Below are 22951 nucleotides of genomic sequence, written 5' to 3'. Positions count from 1 at the left end.
GGTCAGTTAGTCCACAGGAAATAATAAACGACAAGGGTGAGGGTCATATACGTGCTTGGGTTTGCAATGTGATGTCAGCATCCATCTGCTTGGGGTGTTAGAGCTTACTCGTTTCACACATCCATCTATTTGAACTCTAGTGACAGGGCGGAAGGTCCAGTGCTCGAATAAACAACCTTCGTGGAGCATGTATCAGCCAATGTGCATTGTTAATAAGTGGGACGTGTGGCATTGTGTATATCTTACGCCATGATGTTTTCCTAAGGCTGTACATGTGCAGGGATTACTGGTAATGTCAGCTGAGAGCCTAATATGTCTGAATGCTGTGAATTCTTTTGATAATTAACAAGATTGGAAATGTGGGTCTGTTTTACAAAGGAAAGATTGTAGAAATAAAAATTGTTCCCCTAAAATCACCCAGTTACTAAGCAACTCAGGTTGGCTTTTGACCCAATGCATGTCTTTTCTTTGTACTTCTGCTATACTGTTAGGGGCAGCAAGTGTGTGAGATATGAGAAAACCAGAGTCTATGTACTAAATACAAACTGTAGCCTGCAAAGTGACACCAAAGGTTTCATTTAAATTTATTTTGATTTTATACTCTGTAGCGATGGGACATATACAAATTTTTCTTCATTTCTGAAAGGGGGGAAAAAGCTTTACAAATGTTACTTTCTGAACTTGAAATGTTCTGTGAAGAACTGAAGAGAAGTACTTCACTCTACAATAAAGTAAGCAGAAAAATACAGCCTGGGAGACAAAGACTGCACTGTTGTCCTTTCTAACCGAACTGAGCAATGTGGTGAAGGCGCAGGCCAGTGGTTTCTGGTTCGGACTAAATAACTGTTCTGACTGCCTCTGCGCTTGAGTTACTGTGATGTTCTATTCTTGAATTTCATCATGTGCAGTTTTGAAAACCAGTTTGAAGAAAATCAAGTCACTGAAGACTTACGTTAGTAAGTTTTGTCGGGTTGTGTTTTGATTTTAAAGCTATTAGGAGTTGGCTTAATGCCAGGCCCAATTAGCAGAATGATTACAGTATGCTCTACCCTAGGACCTATAACCTCTTTAAATCCAGCTTCTTACCCCCAATAACATTGCTAAGTATGGGTTTCATTGTATGGATGAGGACTTAAATCCTATTTGTAAAAGTAGTTGGTTACTCCCATTACATTTATGCCACTATTGTACTAGTGAGTGTTAGGAATATTTTCTAACACGAGCTCTTTGCCAATGCAAAATAATCCCAATCAAGCCAAATCAGACCAGATTAAAAAATATCCAGCTTTAATTAGACACCTGCGCTCCTGGGTGGCCCCAAGGGGAACAGAAAGTCACCAACTGGAGAGGAAAAGGGAAAACCACATGTTTATTTTCTGGGGAACAGTTTAAATAGCCCATGGGAGTGGTCTTGATCTTTCCTAGAGAAAGGTCAAGGCTTGGCGGGCCATCTTGACCCTCCTTGGGGAGGGGTCAAGGTTCAAGGAACACAGGGGAGGGGCCTCTAAAGATGGAGGCTGGAGGCTGGGATTTACACTGGGCACGTATTAGCAGGCTGACAGCTATTGTGGATTTCAGGGTTACACAGCTGGGTAAGACTGATGATAACTTTTCTCCTCTGTTAGTATTCACAGACCTTTCAAACTCTATGAAAGCTAGCTGGTAGTGATGAAGCTTCCAGGTCAGTACCACTTTGATTTTTCTCTAAGTTCTATGACTCAAGTATATGCTTTTTTTTTTTCTTTTTTTTTTTGCAATAGGTTCTCACTGTGAAGTTCTGGAGTATAACTGAGAGCATTGGCAATAGCCTGTGCTGTTTGGGTCTATGCTAGCTCACTGATCAACAAATCCAAAAGAAGAAACCCATTCCTGGCATTGGACTTTTTGTTATCCTCTGATGTCTAGATGTCTAGTGAGACATTGTTGCCCCATTATAGTATATCTTGATTTAACCCTCCCCTTCCCCCATATATGATGAAGTTAGAGTTTGCTTGAGCAACTGAACTCATCCTAGATCCGATTGGTGAATTAACCTGGCCTATTTACATTCTGTCCATATATATGAACAGGGTTAGGGTTAGTCTAGATAGGTCATCTGGACAGTACTCCTGAAAACAAACCCACTTTAAGCAATGGAATTAATGGAAAAGTCTAGAGTTTGTCATGGTATATAATGAGCAGAGCAAATTGAATTAGAAGATTATTTTTTTATTTTTGAAAGGGTTGTAAAGTAACAGAAACGAAAACAGAATACATGACAAAAAAAAATCTTGGTGTAGCCTACATGACAAGTACGAAATCCCTAACCACTCTGCCCTTTTACAGAAAGGGTGCAAATGCTTAGAATAAAGGGGCATTCTCAAATATCAGGTACAAGGAAGTTTCACTTTCCCACTGTAAATGTAAAATTCTTTTCTCTGCTTCACCAGCGGAGTGACTAACTTAACGCACTTGTGCTTATTGGTACAGCTGTGGCACATGCCAACACTTCCTCCCCAATCCTGGCATCAGAAAGGTGTACCATAGTGATTTGGGTTCTTAGCACACTGGAGCTGAAGATTAATACTCATCTGTAGCACGATTTATAAAAACCCAGAGACAGAAATTGGGGTTTAATCTGAAGGTCAGAAACGCAATACAGCCAGCCACTGGCTCTTACCTTAATCTCAGTCCGAAATGGCGATCCTGCTTCCAGGAATCCTCACAATGAGACTGTTCCTGAGAACTCTCTCCTGTCTTACATTCCTCTCTAGTGCTGGGATTAAAGGCGTGCATCACTGTCACTCAGTTTCTATGGAAACTAGTGTGGCTACTGGGATTAGAGGTGTGTGTCACCGCTGCCTGGTCTGAAGGCTGACCAGGGAGGCTGTTTTACTCTCTGATCTTCAGGCAAGCTTTATTAAAACACAAATGAAATACCACTGTTCTCATCAATTTCTGGTCCCCACTTCCTCAGGCCTGACTTACTTTGAGGTTGAAGCATGGTTGGCGAGTGCCACGTGTTCATGTCCCTCCTCACTTGGAGTTACTCAGGTGTCTCCCTCTTAAGCAGCGCACCCACTTTCCATGTTGCCCATCATGACGTCTCTGCCTCCCTTACAGACTCACTCAGCAGCTTCCACTCTCCTTCCACTTGGACAAGTGATCACCTGTGAGTGGGCTGGCATTTGTTATCTCAAGAGCCTCAGCCTTTCTTATGCGGAAGCCACCACTGTCAGCCTTGTCACAGGATGGAATATGTTTCTGATGGCACTTGCAACATCAAACTGTCTAATTTTAAATATGTCTCATGGTTTCCAGCACCTTGAATATAGGCACAATTTTGTTTCTGTGTCTCTGGCATATAGCTGTTTCTAACACACTAGGCACTCAAATATCAGTTTAAGCAAATGTATCAGTAAATCCATTACCAAAGCTTTTGGACTTGATTATATTGGTGCTAAGTTAGCATTTGAGCTCTTGTGCACATGAGGAACAAACTTCTTTCTCCTATAAATTACTCTTAATAGGAAGATTGTTTTTTCCTTACACAGACTGAAATCTTATTATGTATATAAACATTTACTTACACATACATCTGAAGTTTACAAAAAGCTTCAGGCAAATTTAGTGAAACTGTTATCAAGATTAGTTGTGCTTGCTACTTTTCTCATATCTGTGATCATACCCCTGAAAAAAGCGATGCAATGTGAAGAAGTAAGGGTTTATTTTGGGTCACAGTTTGAGGACACAGTCCATCATGGCAGGGAAGGTAAGTTGGCAGTGGTCACATTGCATCTGTAGTTGGGTGGCAGAGAAAAATGAACGCTGCTGGTCAGTTCTCTTTCTCCATATAATTCAGCTTAGGATTCCAGCCTAAGGCACAGTGACACTCATTTTCAAAGTAGGTCTTTTCTGCTCTGTCAGACCTTTTTAATTGCAGCCACACAGAGACACCCAGAGGCATGTCTCCATGATGACTCACATCAACATTGACTACCACAGGTCCACCTCCAGTAGACCCAACAGTGCCACTCACGTTCAGGATGGGTCTTCCCTACTGTAATCTTTGAAAGCACTCTCATAGACATACCCAGAAGTGTTTCATGATGATCCTAAGTCCTACCAAGCTGGCAATGAAAATTAGCCATCATGTTGTTCTTGCCATTAAGTATTAGAATAAACCACACAACAGGTTCATAAATATCAATATATTAAATTGCTTCATCAAATAAACTTTGGTTCCAATCAAAATAATAAAATTTTAGACATACTATCAGTCTTGTCCCGTGGATCAGCCTGAGGTGTTCATTGTGCATGCTAGGCAAGCACTGCCCTGCTGAGCTCCACCGTCATCCTGTACCCTGGTGCTGAGTGCGGGAAAGAATCCGCTGATGAGCCACGTAATCTCTTCAAGTGGTAAATCAGCTGATGTGGGAGGCCCTCTGTATGCTGTGATTACCATTAATAAATAATTTGCCTTGGCCTGTTGATAGGGGCAGAACTTAGGTAGGTGGGGAATACAAAACTGAATGCTGGGAGAAGAAGAGCCAAATTGAGAGATGCTTTGGAGCTGCTGCCAGGGTTGGACATGAGGGAACTTTGCTGGTAGGCCATGACCTCGTGGTGATGCACAGATTAATAGAAATGGGCTAAATTAATATGTAAGAGTTAGCCAATAAAAAGTTAGAGCTAATGGGCCAAGCAGTGATTTCACTAATACAGTTTCTGTGTGATTACTTTGGGGCTGGGTGGCCAGGACAAACACATGGCCTCCCTGCAACAGCTGGCCATCTGCTTCTCTACCACAAAAACCACTTTCTTCTGTGGACAACGGATGCTGGTGCTTCATGCACCTGTACTGTAATACTCAACCTTGACCACATTCTTGTTCAGCAGCTTTAGTATGGACCTGAAGTAGAAATAACACATAGTGAACCATGTGGAAAACTTAAAGTAAGTCATCTTATCTTGGGCCTCAGTTAAAAGGCTATTCCTAAATTATGGCTTAATATTCATTTGTTGACTTTGTTATAAGTTTCACATTCCTTGTCAACTCATCATTGAAAATTTTGAGTGGTTGTAGAGTTATCTCAGTAGCAACTGTCATATGGAATATGTAGGGGCTTATGTGTGCTGAGTAAAATAAGTAAAATAGACACATTGTATACTGAGAATCCTTGATGGGCAGCCAGGTTTTCTCAAGAAAACATTCTGTATCTCTATGTTTTTTTCTGTTGAATTTTTAGTAGTCATTAGCTCACTATTCAATTTCTCTACGTAATAATTTCTGTTCTAACTTCCTTCTAAGGTTCAATATCACTGAGAAAAACAGGAAGAAACAAGGAAATATCTGTAGTAAACTGAGCACTGCAACTCAAGTGTAAAGACTTCATCTATCATCTTTTAGTCTTGGTTGCCAGGAAATTCAGAGACTGATTCACATATAATTGCAATGGATATTTTATCTTCTAATGAAATCTCTCCATAAGCAGTGTGGTTTTTATTTTTAATATATTTGTTATAGACTATAAAGCATCATTATCCCTGTGTTTGTATATTTTAAGTGTCACCTACCGAGTTGCCATGATAAAAGCATTTTGATTGCTTGAGACAGCTCCCCCATCTACACCTCATCCTTAAGCTATTTCTCTCTCCTCCTCCTCCCATGCACCATCAGTCAGATGCTCGACTGATTACATTACCTTCACAATCCTAATAAAGTGCAGCGAGAGAACATAATCTTTCCTCTATCCATCTTAGCACTCCAGTCGGGGCTCAGTAACAAGATTAATAGGAGAAAAATCATACATGCCCACTTAAGTTTTGAACAACACAGAACCTGTGGTATGGAACTTGAATGCTTCCAAGCTGGACAAGACCAGTGAACCTTGCAAATGGAACTAGACATCAGGATACTAGACACCAGAAGTTGGCCTCGGGCAATTGATGGTGCACAAGTAGGGAGGAAGTGAAGGGTTAGTGAACAATTTGTATAGAGTGCATTTCTTGTATAGAGTGGGAGGAGCTGATGACCAGGATGGGGCAGAGAGCTTCTGTAGAGGGGTTCATCTCCATTTAGAAAGACAAGTTCCCAGTGTCCTTGCATTTGCTGTTTTCTAAATACCTTTAGTTCAAAACAATCCTTATACCAACATATTTCCGGTGGGGTGTGCTGCCACACAATAGCACTGACATTCTCTACTCGAGGCAGCATCTTCCGACTGCTCGCCCCTTTCCTTCAGTTTGCTTTTATGGTTCAATGATAAAACACTGACCAAAACCGAGCAAAGGGTTTATTTGCTGACTCCCTACATGACTACTCAATGGCTCTTCTAGCCCAAGGTTCTAAACACTTGCACAGTTTTCAGGAAAACAACAGTCAGGTCTGTCAGCAGTATTTTATACTCTCTGGGTCATTTTCTCTTCTAGTTCGGTTTCCATAGTTGAAACAAACACCATAACCAAAAGTAGCTTGGGGAAAATGATTTATTTCATGGTAATACTCCATCACTGAAGGCAGTCAGGGCAGGAAGTGAAGCAGGGGCCTGGAGGCGGAAACTGAAGCAGAGCCTTGAAGGAGTACCGCTTACTGGCTTGCTTTATGGCTTGCACGGACTCAGCCTTCATTCTTACATAATCCAGGACCACTTGCCCAGGGGTGGCACCATGCATAGTAAGCCAGGCCCTCCACATTAATTTATCAAGAAAATGTCCTACAGAGTTGCTTACAAGCCAGTCTGAGGGAGGATTTTCTCAATTGAGGTTGCCTCTTCCCAGATGATCCAGTTTGTGTCAAATAGACAAAAAAATTAACCGACATACCCCTGGATAGGAAGGTTTTAGTATCCTTTCCTCTAACGTCTTTCCTTTCCCTCTCCTTTTTTTTTTTAAAAAAAAAAGTTTTTAATTATATATATAGTGAAAGGAACTGAGTTCACTTGAGATGTGCTCTGGGACTGAATATCGGAATCCCAGCCCCACATTTTCGCTGCTACCTGACCACCACCACCAGGGACTTTACCCACTGTGCGCTCCCCACCATGCTGTCTGGCCTTTCTAAAAGGTTTAATGCAAGCAGAAAATGGACTGCAATCTTTGGAATTGGGAATCAAAATAAATCGCTCTTCCTTCCAATGTGATCCTGCTCCAGGTTGTCACAGTGACAGACGACAAAGTGACCCAGCCCGATATCTACTTTCATTGCAATAGCCAACAACTACTGCTCTTTGTGGGTTATTTCTAAAGTAGTGCATTACTCTAAATACGAAACATCCAGAGAGGACCTTTGCAGAAAACACTATTAGTTTAATCTATGTGGTTTCAGAGTGCAGGTATGTGGAGGTCAGAGGACAAGTCTCAGGAGCCCCATTCTTCCTGGGTTACCTTGGGATCCTGGGACAGAACTCAGGTGGTAAGGACTATGCAGCATCTACCTGCTGAGCCATCATGCGGGCTCACGAAAACATTCTTATATTGCTTTTTCACCCCTAGAGCTCCTAACCGGTTTTCTTTTCTTATGCAACAATTTTTTTTTTTTTTTACTTCTTTGGTACAGCAGCTCTGAGCTGTCTAGAAGCCGGTGCCAGGTTTCTCATTTCCCTTCTACATGGCTAAATAAATTAATCACTTTGAAATCTGCATGGAACATGAGGGCCCTTGGTCTTTTGGAAACTCAATGCTCTAGATAATCTCTAATTTAGGCATTTCTGCGAGGACTTCAAAGAAAAGACATTGTTCATTAGTGGAAGTCCTAACACTTGAAAATCAGCTCTCTGCAAACGGAAAGCCCAATGCATTCCATTCCACCAGGAGAGGGATAAGGTGGTATTAGCACAAAGTAGGCTTCTAAACACACAGGAGATGAGGGTGGCAAAATATACATTTACATTTTGTTGTTTAAATAACAAAACATGTAAAGAAGGCAAGCTAAGAAGTTGGTTCCTGTAAGTATACAGAAGAATTAGAATATTTCTAAACTTATTAAGTAGCAAAAAGAAAATCTCAAAAAAGGCATATATGCCTCTGTAACTTGGAGAAAATACAGCTTATGTAGGCTTAACCAATGTAGACATATTTACGTCTTCAAATTAACAAATTCACCTATCAAACATGCACTTTCCACATGTAAGGAGTTATTCTGGGTCCCCAGAACAAAGTTATAAAATTGGGTGCTCTGTACACGGATTTGCAGTGCAGGGAAGGTAGAAATGGAGGCAGGTGGTCACGATATGCTGTCACGTACAAGGTCCACATGAACAGCAACGAGCTAGCACCTCACCTCCTCGAGGGGCTTAGAGGAAGAACGCAACACTAAACCTAAGGGTCGGAAAATAAGAATCTTCTTAGGAGACAACAGGAAGACTGACAAGCAGAAGGAACAGTTCAACAGACTTGGCTGTGAGGAATCACTCATAAATGCTGTGGGAATAGCGTAGAAGTCCAGGAGCAAATGAAAACAACAGAAAGGCCTTAAACTCACACGAGGGCTTAGAGGCTTCATTTAGAAATAAGTGAAATCTTTCACAGCAAAGCAATGAACTAATTCCAGTTTTTCTTTAAATGTCAAGGAAAAGCTGATAGGAGCCAGGACTTGCTAGAACACTCAGTGAGGAAGTTCAGGATGTGTTAGCATGCCTCAGCTGAATGACAAACACCACAGACTCAACGACTTGAAAGCCAAAAGCATATTTCCTGACAGGCATGGCAGCAGCTGGCAGGGCTGGGTCCTCTTGGGGTCTCTTTTCTTAGCTTATAGGTTATGGCCATCTTCTGTGCCCTTGCACAGATTCCTCCCTGTGCTGCCTGCACATTCCCAGATGTTTATGAGGGACCCACTTAACTGCCTATTTTTACCCAAATTACCTTTCTCAGGGGCCTCTAAATAGCCATTGTCTAAGGAACCGGGGTGAGGACTTCAGCATATGAGCTTTGGAAGGTGGATATTCAGTGCATAACATGGTAAGTGGCCTTGGAGCACACAAAGAAAGAAAAAGGCAGTTAAAAGCAGCTGGCTTTGTGATGAGCCTGGTATGTAAGGGTTGGATAATTAGGGAGCCTTGACTGACAGATCAGGCCGTTTGCCATTATCAAACCAATAAAATAAAATCAAACATAGGGAGGCTTAGTGTGTCAATAATGGGGATCAATTTAACCCACCGCAATTACAGCAGTAATGTACCTTACCCCCACCAAAAGGTTAGTGTTTGGGAAAGTAATCAGATGGAGGTCAAAGGGTGTTCCACCCAAAATGTAAACCAGGAACAGAAGAGACTGGCATCCTAGCGAGCAACATAAGGTGGGGCACACGACACACGACAGGAGCAAAGGGCAACATGAAGGTTCTAGAAGCGCATCAGGTGAAGCAGGGAATCAACCAGAACAAAGTGCTATTGACCCTCAGGCACGGAAGATTCATTTGCAGACAAGGGTTAACTCTTAAGTCTTCTCCAGGTGATAAAAATATTTTACTTCAAGCATAAAGATAAATACTTTTTAATGAGTTCTAATTGACATTAGCAAATTAGATTTTATTTTTCACCACCTAGAACATATTCAGAGTATTCCATTATAAGTTTCCAAACAGTAAATGAAAAAATAGCAGAGTATGATATCATTTATCTTACAACTCTTAGTAAACTCAATTTTCGGCATTCATTATTCTTGATATTTCCACTTATGATAATACAAATTTCAAAGTCTTCTATAAACAAATACTATCTACATTGACAGACGTGCCCTAAATACTCCTGTGGAGGTAGCAACACTCTCAATGCATTAAGATTTGAACAAAAAAACCTGTAACACATCCTGGAATGTTAAGCTGCTTAACAATTTTTCACGAACTCTACTTGAGTTGACTAATAATTTGATGGACAAAACTGAAAACAGGCTGTCCACGAGAGTTAGGTTTATCCACGAGCAATACTATGACACGGTCCTTAGCCTATCAGAGGAAGACACTTAAAATTTTCACATTATTCCAGAAACCCTAAGGCACAAGACAAGTGACTTCTTATGTCTTTAAAAAGCAACAAAGGAAATGTAAATTCTGCAAGGTTTTAATAAATTTAACACTATTATACAATAAAGAAAATTTCCATAAACATTCTCTCACAAACCTGGAAATACTGTATTTACACAGTATTATTATAGCAATTTAAATTGTTAATCTATGATACAATAATGTTACTTCAGAAAACATAAAAAATAAAGTTCTTTTTAATAGCCATGCTCTCATTTTTGATGAAAGCTAGACAGTTCACCCTAATGTTACTTTAAAACTTTGAAAATGCATAACAGATAATCAGCCAGCTTCATAAAGCCCTTAGGACAGAGACTGCTCATACGGAGTAGACAGACGGCTCGTCGTCACTCATGTCCGAATCTTCATCCACGCCTTCAATGACTGACTTCTTCCCTTTACAGCAGGACACAATTAATCCAATCAAGAATACCTGTAAATTCAAAGATGTGGTGTTACTACTATCTACCACCTAAGCAACGCACTGAAAACTCAGCAGCCGGAATGAGAGTGATGGCTCAGATGTAATATGTTCTCCCAGGGGCCTGAGTTCAGTCTGCAGCACCCACACGCAGCAGCTCCCAACCTCCCATAATGCCAGCGCCTGGAGATCTGGCCCCCTTCTGGGCTCATGGCTACCTGCACACACGTGGCATTCACTCACTTACACAAAAATTACACCTTTAAAAACCCCTCAACGGCAGTCTGAGATTCTAACAGACTACTGAGATACACATAAGCTTCCAGGTGGAGCAGAGCAAAGGGAGGAGCCGTGCTTGGGCTACTATACTTACCCCAAGAAAGGCCCAGTTGCCAAAATAGTACGCAGCACTGAAGAACCAGAACTTGTGGAGGAACAAGTACGTGCGGGTAACGGTACACTGATCTACAAAAGCAAACAGTTATGTTAAAGCTGTTCTTTTCATAAACCAATGACTCACCTTTGCCCAACTATCGGCTAAAGCACAGAGGGTGAACGTCAGACAGAGGTGGGGGCTTCTGCCACAGCTACTCTCAATCACAGCCAGTGTTAAACTGCTGACTATTATGACATGGAAAAAGAGAATGTCACTATTATAATTTTGATCCTAAAAATAAAAGTTTTATCGGCCAGTTCAATTTATTTGAAATAGAGAAATAAGTACAACTTGAAGTGCCAGACAAATAAAACAAAAAAGGCTCTCCCATCAGGAAAAAATAAAAGAAAGCGTAATCAGATATGGTTAGCAGACACTGCACTTTTTAAAGAGACTGCTCACAACAGCTCACACTTGAGAGGACTTTACTGCCTTCCCATCCCCCTCGGAGCACTCTCCTGAAAAAGAGCCGGTTCTTCTAAGAACTCCCATTATCATTGTTTACAGTGATGGCTCCTGTAGAATCATAGCCTTCATAAAAAGCCAACTCATTTATATTTCTCCTTGAAATAAAATGGAGCTCAAACAGAAAGCAGACAGGTTACTCGATAGCTGTGGTGGACTTTACAGTCACACTGTACTCATTATTCCCATGGAGTTACAGACACAAATGCATGTCCTCAGCGAAGTCCGAGGAAATGTTTCAAGCGACTCAGACAGGCATGGCAGCACAGCTGGACACAGCTGTGAGAGACACTGTTTGCTGTTGCACAGGGTTTAACAACCTTCCTCACTGCAGGGGGCCTTTATTCTCCAGAAGAAAACAAACTTACAAAGCACCTTCCTTCCCATCTACTAAGAAAGACAGTATGCCTTCTACATACTTACATCTGAAATGGGCAGGGGCCAAACATCCAATTAGGAGTTATTATCATATCCTACTACTGATTAGGACAGTACGCCTTTAATTCGTATTTTATGAGCCATCTTCTCAGCTTTAATAATGTTAAATGCCGCTCTTTTCTTGAAGCAAAATTAAGCAGGGAGTTTTGCTGTCCAGTTTATTATTATTTACAGGATCTAAAATACTTTCCTAAATTTTATGGCTGATGCACAGTTTTCTGAAAAACTAGAAATTAGGTTATATTTTACAAGAACACAAGACCTGTCCTAGAGATCCATTATGCAAATATTTAAATAACCTCCATCTCATTTACTCTGACCCTTTCCAGTGTATCTCAACATGCATTTCTGAACTGCCCAATATCAATGTTTTGGCAGGGGACTATGCAGTCAGCAGGGATACAACCTCCTTCCTGCATCTGCCCATGAGGGTGACAGTGAAATTCCTATCTGACTGACTCCCCACGGTCTCGTCATATCCCTTCCACTTCTGTGGGAACTGTGTCTGTTTAGTTTTAGACAGGGTCGTCCTATGTAGTCTAGGCTGATGTCACGATCCTCTACCGAATGCTGGCTCTAAACACGTCTTTGCCCTTCTACCTGTAGCACTCAAGTTCATGGCTTTAAACTAGGTGCTGGGGTTCAGTGCACCCGGGGAGACACCTAAATAAGAAATTACTTCATCATTTACTCTGCTCCTCCCATATTTTCCTCTCCTCAATTATACAGTTATTCCACAGTAACTCACAGTAATATAATCATCTGTTACTTTCATTAAATAAGTCCGACTGCTCTAAAGTACAGAACGTTCACCTGCCATCATACTAAATATGATGAAGGAAAAGAAAATTTGGTCTTACTAAAAATTCAGACTGCTAAACAGAACATCTTCTAACTTTCTTAATTAAGATCTGACAGGAGTCTAAGGATGTAAAAACAAGACCCTTGAGTACGTCATCAAAATGAAGCATAGATAAATAAAGACCACTGTGGTGAATGAGGGGTTAGGCTCCTGAGCCCAAGAGCTACGCAGGCAGGCAACTATTGCTTATCCTCTCTGCTATGTGAACCATGGCGCCTGTGAATTGTAAAGATGGCTACCATCCTTTCTCCCCAGGATCACTACACAGACTGAGAAATATCAAAAATCCTGCACCAAGTGACGACTAATATTCTTGTTTTGTTAAATATAATGAAATTCACGATGTAACATGAAATATATAATAAGATAACATGATGGCAATTCTCAGGAGTTGCAAATGGCTGTGCGGTACTCTTTGTGAGTCCCGCAGGAGTGAGGAACAATTCCTCTGGCATGAGTGGCATCACTAGTTTGTACAGGCTCACTGCTTTTCTCTATGGAGAGCTGAACCTCAACGGGCCAAGAAATTCAAAGGCGAACACTTCCACAACAAGAGATACCGCTGGAAAGTAAAATCCCTTTAGATTAGTCAAGTCAAGTGTTTATAAATGAACACGATAAGCTGGAACTTAGGGAAAAAAATTTTTTTTTTAAAGTTTTGTTTAAAACTGTAATGATCACTCTTCATGGTCAACTAGACTGGCTTTGGAATCTTCCAGGAGACAATCTCTGGATGTACCTGTGTGTTTGTTTCCAGAGAGAAGAGGAGGGGTAACTGAATGTGGGCATCAGACTACAGAAGAAGAAAGAGGAGAGAGCGAGCTGCATTTACCCCTGCTTCCTGACTGCGGACAACATGTGACCAGCTGCTGTACTTCTCCATCAAGATGGAAGGCAACTCTTCTTAAATCTAAGCCCCAGTAGATCTGTCTCCCCTTATACAGCCTTGCCATTGTAACAGAAACACAGGAATATAAAATCACTGAAAAGCAAGGAGAGAATCTTCTCTGGCGAAGTATTACATGAGCCTTATGTACAAGCATAAAACTATCCGGAAACCGTCACTCAAAACTCTCAACACGAATGGCAGACTAAACAAAGAAGTAGAAGTTCTATTCATTTCCACACTGGAGGACACTTAGGGAGTTAAAACTTGACTGAATTAGAAATCTCAGGGCCAGAAGAGGGATTACAGGGCAGCAGCTGAGCCGGCAGAAGCAAGTGCAAGTGAAATCAAATCATTCTTCCCCAGAGGCCTAGTAATCCACTCAGTGACACTTGAAACTGGCTTAGACCGGATTACTTGGCCTACCACCAAAACTGTAACTTAAATATTTTCCCAAGCGCGCTGTTTACGTGCTCTCCATTTTTAAAGGTGTGTCCTCGATGCAAGCTTTCTAAAATCAAAAATATTGTCAGAGTTTGGCTTTGTTGCTAAAAGTGAAGTTCCCTAAAAATCCATACACAAGCACGCGATAGCATTTGCTATCTTTATGTACCTTCTGTATTTAGTTTATTTACAGAGCGTGGCAAGTACTCTGAGAACAATGCCTGTAAATTAGCTCCTTGCTCATCTTTCATCCTAAGGGATGATTCCCGACTGAACAAAGGGAGGGAGATCCTTGTTTCCCATCTGCCAGTGTCCAGCTGCTCCCATGAATCCCAGACATCCAGTGCATCTCTAGCTCTCTAAGTTTTCTGAGGAAATGAAAGTAAAACAACTTAAATTTCTTTACCTTTCCAAATCAATTTCAGGATGGAGCGAGGGCTCAAGTGGGTAAAGCGCATCTGCTTAGGTGTGAGGGCCTGAGTATGGAGCCCCACACTCTGTATAGTGGGGGTTACAGTGTGCATTTGTAACTTCAACACTCTTAGGTCAGATGAAGGTAGCAATATGAGTATCCGGTGACACTCAGGCCAGAAGCCTGATCACACAGCTGGGCATAAGACACCCTGTGCCAAATCTCAAACAAGGTGGAAAGTGAAGGTCAGCAGTGCTTTCAAGTCAGAAGTATTCAGGAGACTGTTGCCATGGAATATGGCACATAAGATTTCAATAACACCAACGACTAAAATGTCTTTTTCTTTCTGATGACAGATGTAAGGGCACATGAGTAAAACAGGAAGATTTCTAAGTCCCGTGTTTGCTACTGTCCTCCACTGCTTCTCCCACTCCATCCGAGTAAACCAACAGCAAATGCATCATTGTGTGTCACACAAAGCATGTTCACTCTCAGAATCCAGGTGCATCTGCTTGCCACAAGAAGGAGGCAACTGCTCAGGTGCCATTTATAGATGTTTCCTTCATACTATTATGACTTGTACTTTTAGAACTGTTTATAATTTATGTGGTTCTTTATAGCTTTCTTCCCATTTTTATGATTTCCAAGCAAAAAAATGTATGGGTGGGGATAAATTCCCTAGCCCTAACCTATGCAGTTAGTACCTTAGATAAACGGTTTCAGGTCACCTTGCATTTGTTGGCAGAGAAAATGACTGGCAAACATTTTATCTATGCAGCCTGGATTTCAAATCATCCCTGGATGCTAGGCTTATTTACTATAAAACTTAGTGGCCAACTATTTCTACAGTAAGATCAGTGCACAGCTTCTCTCCTAACTGCTCTGAACATTAGTATTCATCATGCAAATATTTCCCATTTTCCTTTTACATCTCATATGTATATATTACCATGTTTTCAGTTGTGTCTACTTGGCTATGTAATAATTCATCTAGTTGGGATGGCATATCAATTTATATTTTAGTATTTGAGTGTATGACCCTACAGATTATTTGATTTCTTTTAAGGCTCTACTCTATTATGTGAGCAAATACACTAAAACAAAATGAACACAAAAATGAGGTCTGCTTTACAGAGAAGATCACATGTTCTGCTACTCTAACGCCAAAATACGACAATGAATTTATTTCAAGAAATCTTCAAATAATGGAATGAGATTTTGTGTTTAGGGATCTCTAATGTTAACACCTGGGAACACAATAATCTCCAACCCTGAACTTCCAACTTGCATTCTTAAATTCAACTCTCAAGGTCATATGCTCCCCAAACAACCTAATTACTGTTTGGAATCAATCATGTCAGTTCTGTTGAGTGATTCAAGAAAAGCACAGATTGGTAACTTACTCTCTTTCCCTATACATACTTATCTCGATTATTAGCTTTTTTTAGACAAATTCTTCTGAGCCCTTTTATGAACTATCAGAAACTACTGCCACTTTCTTTCATTTTTTACTTCATAGCCCAATACATCCTGGTGGATGGTTTGAATTTACACTTCATGGAGAACTGAGATGATCAAATATTTCTGGTACTTCCAGCTAACCCTCAGATCATGCTAGAACAGTACCCAGTTTGGCAATTTAGAAAAGGTGGTACCCACAGTCTTTCTGCAGTGCTCTGTCTTCAATGTCTTTAGTGTCATGTCCTCCAGAACTAGGTGACCCACAACCTTCTGCTTTCCTACTAATTCTATCCCATAAGCTCCTAAAGCCTCTGGTGATCTAGATAAACAAAACCCTTCATTCTGCATGCATGGCTTTTCTAGTTTTTAATCTGTCTCTCCCAGGCTCTACTGTGCATTTCAGAAATGACTTAGGCAAAACATCTTCCTTTCTTCATATTCCTCTTTACTCTCAGCTTGTTTTACGATCATCATCAAAATTTTTCCTGTTTTGCATACCTCTCTGTATCCACTTTTGATGTGAGATTACCCTCTGTAAGCTGTGAATATGCTTTATTACCATCTGTTAATAAAGAAGTTGTTCTGACCTGTGATAGGGCAGAATAGAACTAGGTTGAAGAAACTATACTGAATGCTGGGAGAAAGAAGGTAAAGTCAGGAGACGCCATGTAGCCACCAGAGGGAAAAGATGCGAGCTGCCAGTTGGAACCTTACCAGTAGGCCACAAGCCTCACGGTAAAATTTAAAATAATGGAAATGGTTAATTCTAGATGTAAGAGTTACAGAGCAATACACTTAAGCTATTGGCCAAACAGTATTGTAAATAATATAGTTTCTGAGTGATTATTTTGGGTCTAAGCAGCTAGGAACGAATGAGCAGCATGCACTTTATCTGCTCTCCTTTGGAAAATGACGTTTTTGAATTCCAGTCTGAATTCCATTGTCGTCTCCTCCCTTCAGTTTGGTTCTTAGCATGCATGTCCAAATGTCTTCAGTGACCTCAAAACCCCTCACCCCTCTCTTTATTCTTACCAATGTCTTTCATCTTGCACTTTACAGTTTATTCAAGCTTTTCCATCTGTCTTGGATCATTCTAGAATTCTTCCTTCCATAATTTACTTCCATGCTCTGATCTCAAATCCCTTTTCTATAAAACTATCAGATTCAACTTTTAGAAAAATAACTTCTCTGCCTTTACTTAAAACTTTTCTTGGTTCTTTTGTCACTTCCACAGACCTTTCAGTATCTCATCAAAATCCTGCAGTTTTCTTCAGGCATCATTCCAACCTCGTCCTCATAAGCAAAAACACGCAATGTTAGACTAACCATGTTTTCAACTCTCACGATCACACAACACAACTGTGCAATTTCGAAATAAGCTGTTTGTGTCCTTTTTTCTTTGGCAGGGAACTGTTTGATCTTGATGCACACACCAAATACATTCTTCTGCAACCCTGAAATGCTACTTCAATGTCTATGACCCAGAACTTCTCTTTGGCTATCATTCTCCCAGTATCCACTAGGTAGAGCACGATTCCTTCCTGTAGGCTACCTTATTAAGTCTTACAAATTACAAATTCTAAGACAGCTTGACAAAAGCTGCTTTACCTTCAGGGGCATCTGCATCACATCTTTTTGGCACAGAAAGGGTTGAGTTGCCTTTATGGACATCAGAAGTTATATTGCTCTGAAAGATGAAAATATGATTAAAATAAAAATATTGCAGTCATGAATGTATCTGAACTAATCACATTGCGAACTTTATATTCTACTTTATACTAATGACATCTAATATTCTAAAAGATCAATTTAATAAAAATTGTAAGACAAGAAGATACGATAAATTTAATATTAAAGTACTTTTGCAACAATAATTTAGGTCTTATGGTAAACAATAGAACTTCTTTTCAGAGTAGCTTGATAACAAAAAAGAAAAACGCAAAAGCCTGGAGTCTTGGATTTCATTTGAAATCCCAGCATATGGGAGGTCGAAGCAGAAAGATTGTGGGAAAAAAATAACAACAACAAAAACCTATTCGAAAAGTATCCTTCCCCACTACACAAAAAGAAACACAAAAAGAAAAGGTGGGTGGGGAGAAAGGTGAATGGAGGGAAGAAAAGTGGAAAGAAAGGAAGAAAAAGCAAACAGGGGAAAATATCTTTTCTTCATACAAAAGAATAATCTTCATTCCCAGAAGAACAGTTGCTGAGTATCAGCTAGGAAAGCAGGTAAGTGATGAGGCAGGAGAATTACAGGGTCTGCACATTCACAATCAGTTCATGTGATCTCATGATCTAGCACGGAGTTCCCAGGCTCCTGTACCACATGATCTGACTGGAGTGTTGCATCTACATTAGTAATTACTAATGTTCTCTTAGAAGTGCCTTTCTGAGATGTTAGTGACACAAGAACTGATGTGCATTTATTTATTTATTTATTTCATGTAAAAATAAACACGGAAAGGAGGAAGTTCGAGAGAAAGGAGATGGGGAGGTTAATGGGAAAACATGGGTCCCGTGTAAACTGTTAGGAGGAACGACCACGTGCATTTCAGGAAAAGGAAAGAGAGTGGTGTTTTGAATGAGAAAGTCCCTTCTCCAATCTGAAGTATTTGAACACTTGGTCCTCAGTTGGTGGTCCACTCTGGGAGGGTGTAAGAGGTGAGGTCTTGCTTGCTGAAGTACATCATGGGGGGAGGTTGGAAGGGGTTTTGAGAGTAAAAAGGCTTCCAGTTAGTCTCTCCTCTTTGGGCCTGCAATTAAAATGTGAGCTCTTGGCGTCCTGCTCTAGGCAATGCCTGCTGCTGCCCACCCCTGCCATCACACACCGACTCTCTGGAAGCTAAAATAAACTCCCCCTTTGTACACTGCCTTGGCCATGGTGTTTATCACAGCAACAGAAAAGCAAACAATATACTAGACAAATGTTGAATCCAATACAGCAAAAATACTTTGTCAAAAATCCAAGCTCGCTATATTCAATTAAACCTAAAAAGCATTGTTGGTTTTTATTAGTCAACCATATCAAGAAAAGAGAAAAACAGCACCAAGAAACTCATCATGTTTAAAAGAAGTCCAATTATTCACAGATAAAATATCCAGGAAACCCCTCTCACTGAGCTATAGGAGCAATACACAAACATGATGTACACTCTGCGACTTTTGGCAACAGCTAGTAGAAGTATTTAAAAGTGCTAATTTTTGTAGAACAATTAGGAGTATTATCTAATAAAGTGCTTATGAAAAGCATAGTAGCTTGGTATCACAGGATCCATCTAATGTATATTTATAATAAAATTAATTTATTTTTAAAAGTATGAAACAAACATAAATATGTTTACAAGTATTGAAAAACCAGTTTTATCAAAAATAAATTTAATAATTAACAAATAAAATTTGCTTTTACATTTCTAAATTTGTTTTAAGTTTATTTTTATTTCTTTCAATTATATCAGTGTTTCTAAAATACAGAACTAGTAAAATTTTAATTACTGCACTTACCTCTATTAAGTAATTTTGGCTTCCATACATAACGTACTGGGGAGCAAGACTATAGATCATGTAGCTAGTATGAAGGACAATTAGCAGGAGTATCATGCATAGAAATAAGAGTGCCTGAGGCCTGGTTCGCCCTCTTCTGATTTTATATAGCTGAGGAAAATAAAAAACAAACCGTGACTAAGTTTAACCGAAGTTATTTTGAAGCTTTAAGTCAGGCCACTATGTAATGGGGACATACTGACACAGTTCCATTGTTCTAACACAAACACTAATAACTTGAAAACAAAAGAACAAAAAAGATCTTTTTTCCTATAAAACTTTCAGCATTAATCTTATGTGTACTTGGAAATAATATCAGAGAACCTATGCTCAAAAAATCTCATATATATATTTGATATTTATTGAGCTCTACATTTTTCTCTGCTCCCTCCCTGCCCCTGCCTCTCCCCTCCCTACTTCAACCCTCCCCCAAGGTCCCCATGCTCCCAATTTACTCAGGAGATACAATATCCTAATACCCTCACACTATACTTTGTCTTAAAAACTAGCTTATATCATTTATGGTAATCTGATTATAGATGTGATATTTTTATCTGTGCTAAAGAGGAATTCAAGTGTTAACTGTAACTTAAGGAATTACGTGACTTGGTCCATTGTAATGGTGAGCCCCACCTTACTAGTTTCTGCTGTTTTACCAGACAACAGCCTATCACAGGCTAACAGAATTCTGTTCTGGATGAGATGACAATATAGTCACTGAGAAATGTACATTTCCCAGATCCCCTTATGCTCAGGAGTGGTCACACAATAAGAAGCTCCTAATGAGAAACTGAAAGTCACATCACTATTGGATCTCGTACTCTAAGCACTGAAGCATCCCCCACAGAAAGAAGTTTCTCTTCAGCTCAAATGCATGTTACTATGTTTTCTTTTATTCATATCTAAAAGTGATGTCTATCTGATTCAGCATCAATTTACAATTTATAATTTTCTCAGGATCAATGTAAGAAAATAAGCAATGTTTGCAGTTGTCTTTGGTATGGGGATGGAGGGTCCAAAGTTTGCTATGACACCAAAGTCTGCACATTCTCAACTCCATTGAGTGCAGGGTGTAGAGTTTACATGGAGCCTATGCAGTCACTTCTGTGCACTCTAAATCATGCCTACGCTAATGATAATTAACACAAGCGGGGTTTATGATGTTCAAGGACTAACGAAAGGGCAAAGGTCAGCCCTATTCCATCTATTTGGTTGGTAAATGTACAGGTGGGAATTCATGAACAAAGAGGCTAACAGTAGCAGTCTCTGACACCCACCAGGGAGGGGAATCTCTGAACTTCGGTGTGTTCATTGTATGCCCAAAGCAATCAAAGACTAAGACAAACAGCATACCTTCTAGACCAAGGTTTCTCAGCTTCGGAAGTTTAATTGGCAGCATCCCTGATGCCTAATCCTTACACTTCCACAGAAGTCCCTAGTAACTATAACTAAAAAATGTTTCTAAACACTGCTAAATATCTGAAAGAAATAGTGTGTGTGTGTAAAAGTGTGTAAACAACTCCTACATAAGACCTCCTGCTCTAGAAAGTACTTTTATGTTAACATGGAACATAACATTAGTATTTCTATCACGTTTAGTACCATACTACACATAAAATATTCTAAATATAAGAGCGGGCAGTCGCGGTACACGCTGTCATCCTAGCACAAAGATAGGAAAGGTAGGAAAATCACAGACTTAAGGCCAATCTGGGCTACAAAGACTTTCTCAAATAACACACAAACTAACAAAGACGATAAATTGCCACAATGGAAATAATGTACAAAGTAATAAATACAAAAGCCAGAAGATATTATATACTTACTCTAATCCAAAAGAACCATATGCCAATATTTCGAATTCCCGCCATCGAAGTAAAAATAAAGTACATAATAATAATTGTTATTAGAATATAATCAAGAGGGAACACCTAAAAAAAAGATGAAAATCAAGTTTAAAAGCCAAGCTATGAAAGCTCTAGAAATTAAAACAAAATAGCTTGAAATCATTATTTACATTTGATAATTAAAATGTTAATCACCTTTCAGATTAGGCTAATATGAGAATACCATGAAAAAAATATTTTTATAAAATCCCAACTATTATTATGTTAATAATAGCAACATCCTAAGGAAAAAATTCTAAAATCAATTATGTTGTATTTTTACATATGAAATAAAGACTTAATTAAAATTTAAAAACTAAATTGGTCTGGAAGAGTTCACTTTGGTAGTAGTAAACATCTCATATCAAAAGTCGGCCAATACACAGATATAATCATCTATAAGCCAACATCAATTTAGGAACAATTTGCAAATAAAAACTTAGCATAGAGCTCCAACACATGTCTGACTTTTGCAAGTCTGCATGACAATGACTTTACTGGAACAGATGACACAGTGCTTTGCTGGAGTGGAAAATGACTGACATGTTACTTACTGTTTGCAACAAAGGCAAAAGCATGTTCAGTGGATTACTCAGGTTAGTTCCAAAGATGATGAAACCCGAATCTATTCCAGCTGAATGAAGAGCTTTATCTAAACTAAAAGAAACCGTGAAGAATGAATTTACATTATACTGCCACATTTCCAGTCCAGCCAGAAAGAACAGCATCGTAACTTAAGCATGCCACTTCTGCTGAGCCACAGAAAGCAAATTAAACTTTGCTGCAATGTCTCACAGTCACTGTCAATAAGTAAAAAGGAAATACTGTCAATACACAACCTTTTAGCGATTCTCTGGGTTAATGCTCTACAACACTTCAGGTAGAATAGGCTACACTAATGGAATTCAGCGCCAAAATGGATGCTATCAAAGATTTTGTATATGCGCTTTAGAAAATATCTCTACTGTACTTACTTTGACAGGAAGAGAGAAGTTACAAACAGCAATGCGACTAAGATGAAAAATATTCCCCAAATGATCTAAAATGAAAAATACAATCATTATAATGCAGTTGTAAACACTGTTATTGAAAGAATAAAATCCGTAAGCTGATATAAGTGGCTACCACATAACAATGATCTTATACAAGGTGCAATTTAGTTTAGTATATAGTCCCAGCATTTGTGCCAAAATTTCCATCAAGATGCTTTGGTCAATAATGTGTATGCAAAGAGGCAAAACATTTAAAAAGTCTTGACTAACAAGTAAACAAAGAAAACTTTAGTTTGATCGAAAACATTTTATTCTATTACTGAAAAGTACATTAAAGAGAAAAGTAACTTCACTCACACATACACGCCTACATACATACTCATGCACAGGCACATACATGCACTGTTAAGGAGATCTCAAGTCAGAGAAGTAAGTGAAATTTCTTCTGAAACAGCATCAGCTTAGGGAACTGTCTTATGTTTCTGTGGCAATACATAAAGTATTTTAACTCGCACCCCTACAGTACGAACTCGGTTTTTGGAATGGACATAAGAGAGGAAACAAAATACCGGGAATGAGTTTCTAAACTACTGTTTCAGAGTGAAAAAGAGATGGATTCTTTAGCAGCAAAATCGTGAGCTTTATTTATTGGTTTGTTTGCTTAGCTGAACCTGTTTAAGTTCAAGGCAAACCCGAGTCAAGGTA

The 22951-nt window shown here is 39.5% G+C and overlaps 1 protein-coding gene across 1 annotated transcript in view; it reads right to left on the bottom strand.

Moving 5' to 3' along the window:
* Window positions 1–9458: 9458 nt before the first annotated feature.
* The window catches only part of Lmbrd1 (LMBR1 domain containing 1), an 84076-nt gene continuing 70583 nt past the window's right edge, over window positions 9459–22951 (bottom strand). Inside the window, exons 10-16 of the mRNA XM_057751331.1 lie at window positions 22229–22293; window positions 21809–21911; window positions 21195–21299; window positions 19330–19479; window positions 17437–17515; window positions 10798–10889; window positions 9459–10436 (exon numbers count right to left, since the gene is read on the bottom strand). Coding sequence (XP_057607314.1) covers window positions 10323–10436; window positions 10798–10889; window positions 17437–17515; window positions 19330–19479; window positions 21195–21299; window positions 21809–21911; window positions 22229–22293 — 708 coding nt within the window. The 3' untranslated portion in view covers window positions 9459–10322. The remainder of the gene's footprint in view (window positions 10437–10797; window positions 10890–17436; window positions 17516–19329; window positions 19480–21194; window positions 21300–21808; window positions 21912–22228; window positions 22294–22951) is intronic.

Source organism: Chionomys nivalis, chromosome 19 (genome assembly GCF_950005125.1).
Source record: "Chionomys nivalis chromosome 19, mChiNiv1.1, whole genome shotgun sequence".
Classification (NCBI taxonomy): Eukaryota; Metazoa; Chordata; class Mammalia; order Rodentia; family Cricetidae; genus Chionomys; species Chionomys nivalis.
The sequence above is the reverse complement of the archived record's forward strand: the minus strand, read 5'-3'. Positions and strand labels throughout refer to the sequence as shown.